Below are 15,416 nucleotides of genomic sequence, written 5' to 3' on the forward strand. Positions count from 1 at the left end.
TTTGTCTCCCTCCTCAGTAGCAGTGCAGGTTTAAGTCCAGGCAGGGCTCCAGGTAGGGCTAAATGTAGACTGACTAGGAGCCAAACCTCACACTGAGTGGTAAAAATAGACCTCGAGAGTCCTCCCTGAGATTGGGAGGTTGAGGTTCGATCCCCGGCCGGGACATACCAAAGCTAAATGTAGACTGACTAGGAGCCAAACCTCACACTGAGTGGTAAAAATAGACCTCGAGAGTCCTCCCTGAGATTGGGAGGTTGAGGTTCGATCCCCGGCCGGGACATACCAAAGACTCTGGGACCTGTTACAGAAACATGCAGCCTCCAAGGCTTACTGACTTATAGCTAGCTAATTACACAAACAATAAATGACTACCTGTTTGGTCATCATATCCACATTACTAATGATTGTTTCTCAAACCTTTCTTGATTTAACATTTCTACAGTAAGCATGTTAAGTGGAAGGATGGATTCCAGAATGAGGATAGGACAGCTGATCATTGACCAAAATGTTGCATTTGTAAGGCCAATTCATACATTGTGATGCACGCACATGTCACTCGCCGAAAATACCTTTTATTTAAATTACATGAACCGTTACATTTTATGTTGAAAATCAGTTCAGAGATTTTTATACTTGTATGACTTAGGATGTCGCTGCAACTGTCTCAGATTCCTTTGCATCTATCATGCCTGTCCATGTCCAATTCATATACTACATAGCTGCCTTTTAACTGAACAAATACACATATATTATATAATCCTGTGAGTATTGATTATATGAGGTCTACTAACAATGCATTCAGAGGTAAGCTAGTCTGACGGCCAGTCCATATAGGGTTTGTCTGAGCTGCGCCGGGCAAAAGAATGTTGAGAACAGTCTTCCTGTAACGGGAAGCATTCTGAGTGGATTTAGCCTCGGAATCTCAAACTCGCCCCGAGCGTCTCATGTTTACACTGTAAATCAGAACACAAGCACCTCTGTCCTTCCACATTACATCATCTAGTCTAGATCTGTGATTCTCTGAACCCACCCTTATCATTTTTGAAAGATAGCGTTTAAATGCACTAGGCCCAGGCACTCATTTTATATTTTTTTGTATCTCTATGACCCAAATCTACAATGTAGAATCCTGTGTTCATTTAACGCTTAGTGAACAAATGGAACCAAATAGTTGTAATAATTGGTTCTATTTGTACACTCAGTAAAAATATAGAACTGCAAGGTATTTTAACAACAAAGGTCCACCCAGAGAACCACTGAATATTAGATTAGTTGTTCTTGGCCGACACAATTATGAATACCTTTGCGTTAATAGTGGCCATTTCCATTTCATTCAAATAGATTGACCAATGTTATTGAAGTATGTTTTATTTGCAAAAATAGAATTTAAAGCATTACCGTACTTATTCACAAAATAGAATAAGTAGAACACAATTATGTCAAAATAGAAAATATACTGTCTTTTAAATAAACAACAACTCTGGAGCTGGCGATGTAACACAAAATATACATTTTACAAGCTGAAGGTTGAAAACAATCTACCATATTCTCTGTCATCCTTCTGCAAAGGTCTGACATGAAGTTGACCATTGCAAATGGAGTCATTGCCATTTCAGTCCATTGAATTCAATTCAACCAGCCAACCAAATGCTAACATGTTGCTCTGACATCCAGTGTATCCACCCCATTTGAATGAATTTTCCCTTTTCCGACCATTTAAGTTGATAATACTGGATTCAGTTTATGCAACAACAAAAAATGAAGAAAAAAATAAAAAAATAAATCGGAAAATCCAGAGCAAAGCAAAGTATTATGAGGCACACAAGACAGCTACTTAGTCTGGAGTGGCCTTTATCATTACAATCGTCATCTTCTTTAAATAATTGCCTACATTATTTTTTGAGGAAAATTAGAACTCTACCTAAATCAGCTCATCTCTTCAGTAATATAATTGTCTATCTATGTCAAGAATGTGACCTAGGCCACTTAGGTTTCCTAAGTCAAAGACAATGTAACTTGGGCCAATTCTTCGGGGGCCATAAATCTGGAGTAAACCAGTTACTCCACAAATAATTTGGCCTATGTCAAGTCATTTAATCCTCTTATGTTATGTAACTGACAGACTGTTATTTGTATGGTAAAACCTTTGGGTGAAATGATTAATAAGAACTATCATATAGTTTGTTTTGGTTCCTTTTTTTGTTTCTTTGTTTTGTTTGTAGATATTTAAAAATAATATAGGCCATTATTTAAAGAGGTGACACAATGACACTTGTATAACTTATTGGACGAAACAAAGCAGCTACAGACTCCACAGCCAAAACAACTCAATAATACTGTAGGAAAATAATGTGTCCTTGTCCTATTCTTCAGGTCATAGGCAAAATACGACAAATTGGTCCGACCAACAAACTCTACACAGGAACCGCTGCATTAAGTCCATTGGAAACCTTCGTCTCCAGAACTGGGCTGTGTACTAAGGACGGATGTCGTGTAGCAGAGATGTCGTCTAGCAGAGACACCAATTCAACAGGCCCAGGAGGAGCTGCCTTCTTGCTTTGTCCAAGTGCACATTTGGATGTGTGCGCTGCGGTGTCTGGGTGGCGCTTTTGTGACTTGTTGCCAACCGCTTTCTTCTTGGGTTTGTAGCCGCTTAGCCTGGACGCGAGAGACCTTTTGGGCCGGGGCTTTTTCAGCTTCTTCCGCTCGGGATCGTGGGCGACTCTGTGGCGCTGCAGACTTTGCTTCATGGCGAACGTCTTCCCGCAGCCTTCATGGGAGCAGGCGAAGAGGCGCTGCTCTTCGTGGAAGGAGCTTATGTGGCTCTGCAGGTTGAAAGACGTGGTGAAGGAGCGGTCACAGCCGTCCCTGGGACACTTCAGCACCTGGCGCACCTCGGAGTGGACCCGCTGGTGCTGCTGCAAGAACCAGGAGTCCCGGAACACCTTGTCACACTGGTCACACTGCAGGAAGACCCTGTGCGAGTCCTTCCTGTGCTTCTGGTACTCGCTCCAGGTCTTCCCCTGGAAAGAGCACCCTTGCTCCGTGCAAGGGTAGCCCCTGTGCACCTTCTCGTGGCGCTTCAGCTTGCTGGGGAAGGTGAAACGCATCTGGCAGCCTTCAAAGGTGCACTGATAAGGAGGCTCCTGGGTGTGTTGCTCGCACTTGTGGGACCTGAGCTGCTTGTTCTTCTTGAACACGAGTCCGCAGCCCGTGAAGTTGCACGCGTACGTCTTCTGTTCCCGGTGGCTGCCGTGGCTGCGGCCGATGTGCCTTTGCAGGTTGGAGTTGGTGGTGAAGGCGTCCTCGCAGCCGCCGTGGGTGCACCGGAAGGGCCTCTGGCCGCTGTGGCTCAGCTGGTGCCTCGCCAGGTGGGATTTGGTGCAGAAGGACTTGCCGCATCCGCTCGCCTCACAAGCGAATGGTCTCACCTAGGGATGGGACGATAAGAAAATGTCATGTCACGGTTGTTGTGATTAAAGAAATCGCGATTTATGATTGATTGAATCATTTATTAGAAGTTTGCAATAGGAAGAAGTACGGTTTCATGACAGCACAAATCACTGGTACAAGGTCAACTAAAAGCTTCACAGCTTATTTACACAGGAACCACTTTATGTATCTCATATCACATTGAAAGACAGACGGATAGAAAGTAAGTCTGCTGTCTACACCATTGGAATTTAGCAGTACTTCTTTGAAACATTTTTTGTTCCGATAGAACAGATTACTTTGCATAGGATAACATCAATTACAAAAGCAGAAAAATGGGGGGATATTATCGCGATTATCAAAATATCCCCAACATCCATTATACTGGTGCGGAACATTTGCCAAAAAATAGCAGATCTATTGATTGACTGATTTATTGAACACTTTATTAGAAGGTTGCATAGGAAAATGTACAGTTTCATGACAGTACAGTTCACTGGTACACGGTAAAGAGATCCTAGTAAGCTTTTTGGCTTATTTAGCCAGGCCAGGAGGGAACTCACAACGTGTTGTCAGCTTGTAGATCGGTTATTTTGGCAAAGAGATTCGGCAGAGTGAAAAAAAGACTGTATCAATCAAGTATGTTTTTTCCAGGTCTCTTTTACCTATATTACAGAGGGTTTAAAATGGTACCGAATTAGCCCTAGAATGTCTGTGATCATTCATATTATGTGTCTATATGAATGATGGCATAGTCATCATTCATATAGAATATGGTACTCAACTCACCCCAGTGTGTTTGCACATGTGCGCGTCCAGCTTCCACTGTTTGTTGTAGGCCGCCTCGCACTCTGGAAACGAGCAGATGTAACGTTTGTGTTGTTGTTCTTCTTCTTCTAGGGCGGCCATTTTTCAAACTATTTGATGATCTATTCTAAATAGTTGCGTTTTGAACTCCTCTGGTTCTGTGCTTTGACCGCCACGCTTTCTCACTTGACAGCATCACAATAACTTCCGTTCAGCCGGTCCCTCGTGTCATGTGACCAACAACCAGCTTTGCCAGATATTGCGAAATAAATAAGCAACCAGGTCTATGAAAACAAGCCTCAAAGCAGAAAATAGCTACAGATCAAAATAATGTATGACAAAAATACATACATTCTGGGGTCCTTACCTTGACATGAAAATGTTTGAAAACCAATGGTTTAATAAACATTTTAGGAAGCAAGCAAGTCCAATGTCGCTTCTAATAAGAAGACATGGCAACACTGATGATGACCATTCTTCTTTGGGGTTTAACGGTGTGTGCATTACTTACTGCCATCTTCTGGACGCTGACTGGTGCTGCTGAGGCTTCTCTGAAAGCCTGGTAGGCGAGGTTATGCTGAGGCTGGTCAGTCATCAGTGTCCAGTTTGTTCAGTCAATAACATGACTATGCCATAAAAACTTGCTCCTGTCAAGTCCCTCCATGTACTGTCTTTCTGATGTATATTATTTTCCTGTGACCCATCGTTTCACATACGGAATGTAACTAACACCTTTTTTCTGTGTTCTATCTGTCTGTCATTCAATATGAGTTAAAGAGAAAGGATCTCAATGGAAATAATCATCGGTTTACCTGAGTTTCCTTTTAGTTGACCGTGTACCAGTGAACTGTACTGTCATTATGAATGCGAAACCTCTAATAAATACTTCAATCAATTAATCCACCAATCAATTAATTCCGCAGAGTTTGTAGATCCGGTTAGTCAAAGCCCCGCCTATAAACCTCCATTTCCAGTTTGTGCCGCTGTGTTATTGTTCCGAAGTAAAATATTATATTATTAACCCTGACACAATTTATTCGAGTATTTCTTGGAATGCTAATAGTTTGGTAAATCATATCATATTTTATTCTAACTCGTGGTGGGCTGGAGAGGCTAATACACCTCAGGCTACCTTGTTCTGCATGTATGTGGTGAATGTGGGGAACAATAACACCGCGGCACTGCTAGCGGAACGTACTAGCAGTAGCACTGACTGCCGGAGGAGAAGGAGACGTAGCGTTGTTGGTGTTGTTAAAGAATAACTTGTGAGTATTTTTTTATGTTTATGAGAGAGCCCTTGGGATCACACTCACAGCTACTTTTGTGATCGCATACTGATGTGACATTTACAGTGTTTTTGTGGTTGTACGACGGAGTTGTGTGACGTTGTTTGGCGTCGTGCAGTCTGTTGCTTGCTGCTGCACACAGGACCAAGGTTTAGCCCTAGAATGGCTGTGATGTTACATGAATGGCTATGCTACTGCTATGCCAAAGTATACACACGTCTGTACTAGTTAAGGATACCTACTACTGCTTGCATAGATGTTAGTTAAACTGCATAAATAGTGGTCTGTCTCAAGTCAACTTGCCTACCCTTGGTCTACAACAACAACAACCTGTGAGTATTTTTAAAATTGCCCTGAAAAACCACTTACAGGCAGCAGCCGTTCGCAACTGGTAAAAAATGAACCTAGCCCAACCCTACCCTCCCCTGCCCCTTCTTTGTATATACTGTTTGTTTTAGACTTACTGTCTTTTTTTTGTTTTTCTTTACATATCTACTGCATAGTACTGTGTTCTATTTGTCTGTCATTCAATGTTATATGAGATACTTCAATGGTTTCCAGTGGAAATAAGCTTAGTCTTTTCATGGATCTCCTTTTAGTAGACCTTGTACCAGTGAACTGTACCGTCATGAAACTGTACCTTTTCCTATGCAAACTTCAAAGTCTTCAATCAATCAATCAAAACAACAACAACAACAATCATCCTTTTCTGTTTTATCAGGTTGAAAGAATCCACCAGTAGTGTGGACAAACAGGCGTCAGTATGGTGAGCAAAAATATATGACTTTTTGGTAATTTTTGTATGCTTTGTTGATGAACTGAATACACAATGAAAACAAGTCCCTGGGACCTGTGTTGTTATCCTTTTAGCTTTAATATTATACCGTACCTCATACTGTTTACAAGTTTTTTTTACATTTCTGACTTCTGAAGTATTCTGTTATTCTATGCTACTGCTATGCCAAAGTATACACACGTCTGTACTAGTTAAGGATACCTACTACTGCTTGCATAGATGTTAGTTAAACTGCATAAATAGTGGTCTGTCTCAAGTCAACTTGCCTACCCTTGGTCTACAACAACAACAACAACCTGTGAGTATTTTTAAAATTGCCCTGAAAAACCACTTACAGGCAGCAGCCGTTCGCAACTGGTAAAAAATGAACCTAGCCCAACCCTACCCTCCCCTGCCCCTTCTTTGTATATACTGTTTGTTTTAGACTTACTGTCTTTTTTTTGTTTTTCTTTACATATCTACTGCATAGTACTGTGTTCTATTTGTCTGTCATTCAATGTTATATGAGATACTTCAATGGTTTCCAGTGGAAATAAGCTTAGTCTTTTCATGGATCTCCTTTTAGTAGACCTTGTACCAGTGAACTGTACCGTCATGAAACTGTACCTTTTCCTATGCAAACTTCAAAGTCTTCAATCAATCAATCAAAACAACAACAACAACAATCATCCTTTTCTGTTTTATCAGGTTGAAAGAATCCACCAGTAGTGTGGACAAACAGGCGTCAGTATGGTGAGCAAAAATATATGACTTTTTGGTAATTTTTGTATGCTTTGTTGATGAACTGAATACACAATGAAAACAAGTCCCTGGGACCTGTGTTGTTATCCTTTTAGCTTTAATATTATACCGTACCTCATACTGTTTACAAGTTTTTTTTACATTTCTGACTTCTGAAGTATTCTGTTATGAGACCCATAATCACACACATACCCAATCAATCAATGTCATGGCCCATTTTGCCTCATCATGTATTTTGTTATTTGCCATATATAAGTATAGATTTAAAATGCATCTGTAAATGTTTACAGTGAATGGTTTCTCTTATATTTCCTTTTTCCCCCTTCTTTTTACAGGGTGAAAGAAAAGGACAAAACCACTACTACCCTCCGGATTTTAATCCGGCTAAGGTGAGTGTCATCATCATATAGGTGGACACTTGGTCAGCATCTTAACATTTAAATGATTTTAAATACCATAAACCTCTGTTGTTGTTTGCTGTCATCTCTCTAGCATGGCTCTCTCAATGGATACCACGGGACCCATGCCCTTCGAGAGAGGGCTAGGAAGCTGTCGCAGGGCATTCTCATCATCAGGTCAGTGAAACACACGTGCACCCAGTGTTGATTTCGTCAACTAAATTTTTTCAATGATGAAAACTATAAGCTATGATGACTAAGACCAAATATATTGACCCTTTTGTCAACAAATAAAAACTAGACTAAAATGTTAGGGTGGGACTAGTGGATCCAGTAGAACTAAAAGACAAGTCATTTTATGCTTTGTTGCGTTCGCTCTGAAAATAGCAGGTCTACAAGCTCAGATCTGTGAGCTTTTAGATCGGCTATTTTCAGCATTCAACCAAGTGTAAAATCAAGCATTACAATGCCATCATCAACGCCAAAATTAATTTATTCGACAAAATCAACTGTAGATTTAGTCGACTAAATTCGTATGTTCTTTACTAGACTGAATCTAAAACATTTCGGATGACTAAACTATGACTAAAACTAAATAAAAATGTGCTGTCAAAATCAACACTGCATAGCACCACAGCTAAAGGGAATTGAAAATCTACCATTGTACTACAACTGAACCCACGTTGGAAATAAAACGAGGATACAGTATGTGTAAACAAATGAAATGAAAAATACGTCTAAAAATTACTTGTACATGAAATAACACAAAAAAAAGTGTTAGAAAGTGTTAATTCTACTGATTAAGTGACTATCTGTTTGCATTTAGGTTTGAGATGCCCTACAACATCTGGTGTGATGGCTGTAAGAATCACATTGGCATGGGTATGTTATAAAAAACAACAACAACCGTGTGACTTCACTTATCCATACCTGGGGCCTTTTTTCATCGGTGCCTTACCCCTTATCCCTAAACTAACCCTTTTTTTTTTTTTTTTACTATTTTGAAAAACATTTAAAAATACTTCAAATAGCCAATCTACATCGACACGTTGTGAGTTTGTAGATCAGCTATTTGACCTATTTAAAAATGTTTTTCAAAATAGTAAAAAATGTCAAAGTGTAAGGATAAGTGTTAAGGCACCAGCAAAAATAGGGTCCCTAGTAGTCTCTGACACTCTGTTTCATACCATGGCTACGGAAAATACAGAAAACTTAGTAAGTGTCTTTTGTCTTCACAGGGGTGCGATACAACGCTGAGAAGAAGAAAGTGGGGAACTACTACTCCACACCAATTTACAGGTAATGAACTGATTTGGTTACATTTCCATCATATAGTTTCCTTCCAAGTTGTTCTCGACATAAGGAGAGATACCACTGGCATCTCCTTTCCCACTGCTGCTTTCTCATCGATCAAATAGTGGTCTGTTGTCTGTTTGTGTGCAAGTGGACCTCCTATTTGGCAAACCTGCTAAGATCTCTGCCTTCTGTTTGCCGTCCACCAGATTCAGGATGAAGTGCCACCTGTGTGTCAACTACATCGAGATGCAGACGGACCCGGCCACCTGCGACTACGTCATAGTGACCGGAGCAAACAGGAAGGAGGAGCGCTGGGACATGGCTGACAATGAACAGATCCTCACCACAGGTGCATACAGTCTGCCTCTGTTCATGTCTCGGTCTCGCTCTTCTTTCACGCTGCCGCCCTTTAGCTGTCTGAGTTTAAGGTTCTGTTGAGAGTGAAGGGAAAGCTACACTGTGCACATAATAGATGTCACATACTGTAATTTCTGTGACCTTAGATTATAAATATATAACAGTATGTTGTGAAGAACCAGGCTAAAGGTAGAAAAGCAGGGGTTATGTTCAGCCAAGTATTTATACGATTAGGATGGGTTACAAAACCAAACAAAGTGACAAACATGACCATGTATAAACATACAACAAAACTGCTTTAGAGCCTAAAATGTTTATTTAAACAGAGCTCAGAACAACATAGTGATTGCTCCTCTGAGCCTAACTAATATGATTCTATACGCTATACCGGGAGTGGTGTAGAATCTTCATATTTATCTGTTGAACTAAGTCAAGCTAATTATAATGGCTACAATTCCGAGGGCTTGTCAGTGTGGGGGGTTCCTCAGTTCAAACATTAGGGAATTTAAGGAGCCTGTTTCTACTACCGCGATGTGTTGCGGGACTACGGCTGCTATGGCGCAATCGCCGTTGCAGTCCAAATCGTTAAGCAAACACACACCCCTTTTACTGAACACTTTGGTTTCCATGGCGACGCTACGTGGAAAGGTTGCTTCTGCCGTTGTAGAGACGGCGGCGACGGCGGCAGGTTTATCTATCGAGCGCAGATAATTTCCGGTTACCGTTGTCATCTGCCGTAGCCGCCCAAAGCTTAAATAGCCTAGCCTTTGGGGGAGTTCTTCAAAGTTTAGGAACCCTTCCTGTAGATTTAAGTCTACACAGTGAGGGTCATTCGCTCTCATTTAATTCTTGTGCTTATCTTTAATTGAATCGATCCCTCATCTCCTTCCCTCTCCAATGTTTCTCTCTGCTCTCTCCCTGTGGGCAGAGCGGGCAGAGAAAGAGAAGCTGGAGACGGATGCCATGTACAAGCTGGACCACGGTGGGAAAGACAAGGAGAAGCTGAAGAAGGCTCTGCCTTCACTGTCAGAGATCCAGGACCACAGGTCCGCCTGGAAAGAGGACTTCCAGCTAAACAGCAGCCTCCGCAGGAAGTTCAGGGTACTGAAGAATTCTTTATTTCTAAGACATTAGCGATGGAAGAAATAGGCTATATGCACAGCAGCCATTTTGGAGAGAAGTTGGATGGTCTTCTCACTTCCTTCGGAGGTGTTACCAATAATACTAATGAAGGCTCTGTTCCATTCTGCTCAAACAGAGTCAGGGTGCTGATATTGTGCATGTTGGCTCACTGGAAACACTACTACACCAGGGGGTCTCAAAGTGTGGTCCAGGGATCCTTGTGCTTCCTTGGGGGTTTCAAATGACCCCTTAAAAGGTGTTACTCTGAGAGTGTTCAAATGGAACCAAATGCAGGCGTAAAAGGTTTGAGAACCACTGTGCAACATAAAATGGAACAGAGCCTTCATTAGTAACATTGTTAACACCTTTGAAGGAAGTGGGAAGACCATCCAACTTCTCTCCAAAATGGCTGCTATGCATAGAGCCTATTGCCACCTAGCAAGCCTAAAAAGTGGTTTCTAAAGAAAGTATTAAAGTATGCGAAAACGTAGCGATAATTTCAGCACATTGGGAGTGGTGGGGTGGCGGGACACATAATGAACTTAAACAATGTAACAGTGGCTGGCAGGACAAATATGTGCAAAAATGCAACAGAGCTTAACAAATATAACATGAAGGGAGTTGGTGTTTAGTGGATGATGAGAGCATTGTTTGGTAAACTCACGGTTGTTCTCTAACCGGCTGTTGTCGCAGACGGAGAAGAAAGTGCAGGCGGAGCAGGAGGAGCTGGACACAGCCGTGAGGAAGAGAACAAACCTGTCCATCCCTCTGCTGCCCGAGAAAGACGAAGACAAGAAACTGGCAGCTCTGCTCACCTACCAGGCTCCCGACTGTAAGGAATGGACACACACACACACACACACACACACACACACACACACACACACACACACACACACACACACACACACACACACACACACACACACACACACACACAACTAGGGCTGCCACAGTAGATTATTTTATTAGCGATTAGTATATCTATTCCTTTTTTTCTCGATTAATCAAATAAGACTTCATGGTTATTTGTTAAATTATCATCAATGAATCGACAAACAAACACAATTCAACGGCAAACCCTTATATACATGTTCATCGATATCCTTGGTGGCCGTCACATTTGTTCTGGTTGGCTGTGTTAATTGCAAACTATTATAGCACTCTTTAGTTCCCGTAAACATGAATCGGATCGATGTTATGGCGGCCATATACTGTATGACAAAACAGACACGTTCTGTCACGGTCGGTATACTGTAGTTTTGCTTGGTAAATATTGTTGTTTCAATAGTTAAGACTATGAAAATCATCAATAATGCTCCTACCTGGGGCAGCAGTGGCCCTGGACGTACATTGGATCCCCAGCTCCTCCTGGTAGTGTCCATGAGCAAAACTCTGAACCAGCCAACTGGTCCTGATGAGCAGCTTCATGACGTGCACAGTGTTCCATTATTGTGTGTGTGAATGGGTGGATGTGAAGTACATTGTAAAGTGTGTTTGAGCGGTCCAAAAGCGCTATATAATTGCAGTACCTGATGTACCCAGCAGTGTTGATTTCATCAACTAAAACTATGATGAAAGATGTTCGTCGACTACCCAGGACTGTCACAATTATTACATAATCTTCTAATCGCAATTATTTGACATAATCACGTTTTCATAATCGTCATAATTGTTTCCATGTTGAAAAATGTTCATATATTTTAAAAATAAAGTAAAAAATAGTGGAAATGGCAGATCTACAAGCTCACAATGCATTGTGAGCTTCTAAATCGGCCTTTTCCACTATCAATGTTATTTTGTATAAAGTATAAATATGTCAGTAATGTCTTTGTATATTTAGGTTATGTGTCATATCTACCATGTGCAACTTCAAAGCCTAAAAGCCAAACAGAAGGGGACTGCCCCATAGGTCGAACTCCCGTTGGGTCGAACAGCATCGGCAGGTTAGATAATCACTCACCAGTGTCGGCAGGTTAGATAATCACCCGCGTCACGGTTACTGAGGTTAGGGTTAGGTTTAGGCATAGTATTACTGAGGTTAGGGTTAAGGTTAGGTTTTGGTGGTCGGACCAAAGGGTGTTCGACCTAATGACATGTTACCAAACAGAAATGTAATTGTCAACGACAAAAACACAATTAAATCGTTAATCGCAATTATTTGAGTGACAATTAATCGTCATGTAAAATGTCATAATCATGACAGCCTTACGACTACCTTCCTTCACTGACGAAAACGAAATACAAACTAAGCTATGATGACTAGTGACTGGTGACTTTGTGCTTTGAGGTGGTGACTAGGCAGCTTAAGAGAGCACTAGTTTCGCGTGGCCAGACTTTTGCCTCCCACAATTTTCGAATGCTTCCCACATACAGTCTGGAGCACGGAAGCTCTGATCACAAGTAAGCAATAAAGCAGATGTGAAGCCTCCTCCCCACTTCTGTTTAGTCTGGATTGAAAAGTATCCTTGTTAGTTGTCACTATAAACATTCATAATGCGGTTGAGTACAGACTTTTTCTTTTTTCTTCTTCCCGTCTGCTCCTCTTCCAGCCTACGAGGACAAGAAGCACATTAAACGGAGGGAGATTTCCTCTCGCTCCTGGTTCGGTTCTCCCTCCACACCACAGGGTGGTGCCGCGGGCAGTCTGCTCCACAAGCTGGGCCTGCAGGGGAAAGAAGCGGCGGTGGCCAAAGCCCTGGGGCCGTCCCCGACCTCCTCTCCCAGTCCCCTCATCCGCAGACGCACCGAAAACCACGGCAACAGACCTGAGGCCTGTGCGGCCGCCGTTCGCAGGAAGTCAGACCCGGGAGCTGTCAGGCTGGTGGGTGTGGCCTCTGAGCTGGGACGAAAGGAAGGAGGACGGAGTACAGGTGCTGTGCCGCTCCATTCAGGACAGGAAGTAACCAACACAAATGACAGTACTGATAAAGACACGCAAGAGAACACCACGGTAGAAGAGGACGACGGAGAACTTGAGAGAACACAGAATTCTGTGAACTCAAAGGAACACAACAGTAGTTTGGGAAGCCTTACGTCACTGATGGCATACTACAGTGACTCTGACTCCGACTCCTCAATAAAGTAGTTGTCTAAAATGCAAATAAAACCACCACATATAGTCTAATAATGGTGTGGTCTCCCTGTCCGATCTTTAGCTATTACTTAGCATCAAATTAGTTCTTGTGTAATTTGCGAATGAAGAGACATGCACTCTTCAGTGGCGATGCCCCACTAAATGCGGAAGATTCGGGTGGCATAGTCTCCACATCAGCACACCACACAGCATACTTAGTGTGCTCCTGCTCTACGTCTCCTTTGGTCAAGTGGAAAAGTGCTGAAAAAAGTGCTTACGTGCATAGGTGTTCAACTATAATACAACTTTCTTACTCTGGCACATATGCAACAAAAGTCTTTAGTCACTTTATTTAGGACACATCCAACTGCAAGGGATGTCTCATATCTTTACAGCGTGGCTCTGTAGGGGTCGAGCTGTCTAGATAAAGGTTTGTGTCCAGGGCTAATCTTGCCAACTACTGGACATATACGCACCATATTTAGGGCCAAGGAATTAACTCACCCATTGTTTTTCACGTTTTATACTTTTTAAAAAATATATATTTAACATTTTAAAACTTTATTCATTTTATACTGGAAATCAGTGGAGATAGTAATTGGGCTCAAATATAGAATATGCATAACTAGTCCCAGTTTTAAGAAGGTGGCACGCCCATTTCCTTTCCCAAGTTAATTTTCTCGTAGCTTAAAGGAGTAGTTCACCCCCCAAAATGACTTTTTTTCTATTGATTACTCATGCCATGGAGAGTAGAGTTCAATAATATTTTTGGGTTTTTGTCACATTCCTAAGACAAAAATGTTATTCGAGTAAATTTACCCCCATTGATTCCGGATGGGGGTACATTTATTGTTATCACATTTTTGTCTTAGGAATGCGACATGGCGTGACTAATCAATAGAACAATTTTCATTTTGGGGGTGAACTACTCCTTTAATTTGATTGGCACAGCATTTGAACTGGAAACATGTTAGAACATTTCTAGTTCTAGAAGTTGGCGGGCCAGGAGGCCAATCCATGAGTCACTTCATCGTACGTGACATCATACGTCATAGACTGGCCACATGTACAGTAGTCCATCTTTTATACTGCATGTCAGGAGGTGTGATCAAATATAGAGACGAGTGACATCAAATAGAGATGAGTGTATGATGTGTATCTCATAGTGCTGACATCTAAGATCCTCATCATGGAAGCCACGCTGTTAATACACCTTGTACTGTTTTCTAAATGCTCTGTAACGGCTTTGACATCCTTGCTGAAAAAGAACTGTTTTCATAAGCTGCCAAACGTGTGTCTATTACCCTGATCTTTCAAAACGAGGGGACAACATTTGTATAATAATTAATACGTCACGATGGACGTCTCGATATGAGGCAGATATTAACATTGTGTCTTTTGTCGTGCTTTCTTGTTTTATGCACAAATGTTGTGAGGTCCGTTGTTTGGTAACCAGTGGTGGATGGAGATGAGTGTTTGCTGATGAGAGCTCAGAGCCCAACAGTGTTAACAGTTAACAGTGTTAACCGTGTGACACGTTAACCTGAAGATCAGTTCTTCAATGTGTTGACGTGAATATCAGTTCTTGTCGGCAAGCAACACTGTCATGCAATGGACTATAAGATGTTTTCACCCCATTCGCCTACATGGAAAGGTCCTTTGGTTACATTTTTTCTCGGCACACAGTTAACCATATTTTGCAGTTTTGAGTGAGCAAAGTGTTTATTTAAAATAGCTGCTATGATTCAACAAATAACCATTCTTATCAGACAGTAAGTAGTCTTAAAGAAATAACAGGTGTCATAACTCTTTCTGCAGGATGTCTGTACACTGTGCTGTCAAAACCATTTTTGAAAGAATGTTGCTAAAAATGTACGTTTATTTCTTACTAAATTCCCTAAATGTTTTTCAGTTGGGACTAGAATGCTGGAGCTCAAGGAATTAAACGTGGACCCATAATTATGTCTGTGAGAGTGTCTTTTGGAGTTGACTATGTGACAGGAGCACTTCCACAGGGTGGCCACTTGGTGTCATCACTGAGCTGTGGATCTCATAAGGCAGTGGTTGGTTCACAAACCAAACACTTGGCACCACCAGACCCAAAA

The 15,416-nt window shown here is 41.7% G+C and overlaps 2 protein-coding genes across 2 annotated transcripts; one reads left to right on the forward strand and one right to left on the reverse strand.

The window, feature by feature from the left end:
- Positions 1-2,414: 2,414 nt before the first annotated feature.
- Positions 2,415-4,341, reverse strand: LOC308282163 (transcription factor IIIA-like; the record flags this gene model as incomplete). The annotated part of the gene is made up of 2 exons (XM_080722507.1): positions 2,415-3,431; positions 4,222-4,341. The coding sequence occupies 2 exons, from the start codon at positions 4,339-4,341 to the stop codon at positions 2,415-2,417; spliced, it is 1,137 nt and encodes a 378-aa protein (XP_080578633.1).
- Positions 4,342-5,456: 1,115 nt separating this feature from the next.
- On the forward strand, positions 5,457-14,050 carry yju2b (YJU2 splicing factor homolog B). Its single transcript, XM_080721541.1, has 11 exons — positions 5,457-5,504; positions 6,247-6,291; positions 7,009-7,053; positions 7,398-7,451; positions 7,555-7,637; positions 8,287-8,342; positions 8,699-8,759; positions 8,963-9,105; positions 10,042-10,214; positions 10,929-11,067; positions 12,788-14,050. Exons 3-11 carry the CDS (start codon positions 7,051-7,053, stop codon positions 13,321-13,323), a joined length of 1,248 nt encoding a protein of 415 aa, XP_080577667.1. The 5' UTR covers positions 5,457-5,504; positions 6,247-6,291; positions 7,009-7,050; the 3' UTR covers positions 13,324-14,050.
- Positions 14,051-15,416: the final 1,366 nt, after the last annotated feature.

This window comes from Nannobrachium achirus, assembly GCF_963921795.1.
Source record: "Nannobrachium achirus genome assembly, chromosome: 3".
In the NCBI taxonomy this organism is placed as follows: Eukaryota; Metazoa; Chordata; class Actinopteri; order Myctophiformes; family Myctophidae; genus Nannobrachium; species Nannobrachium achirus.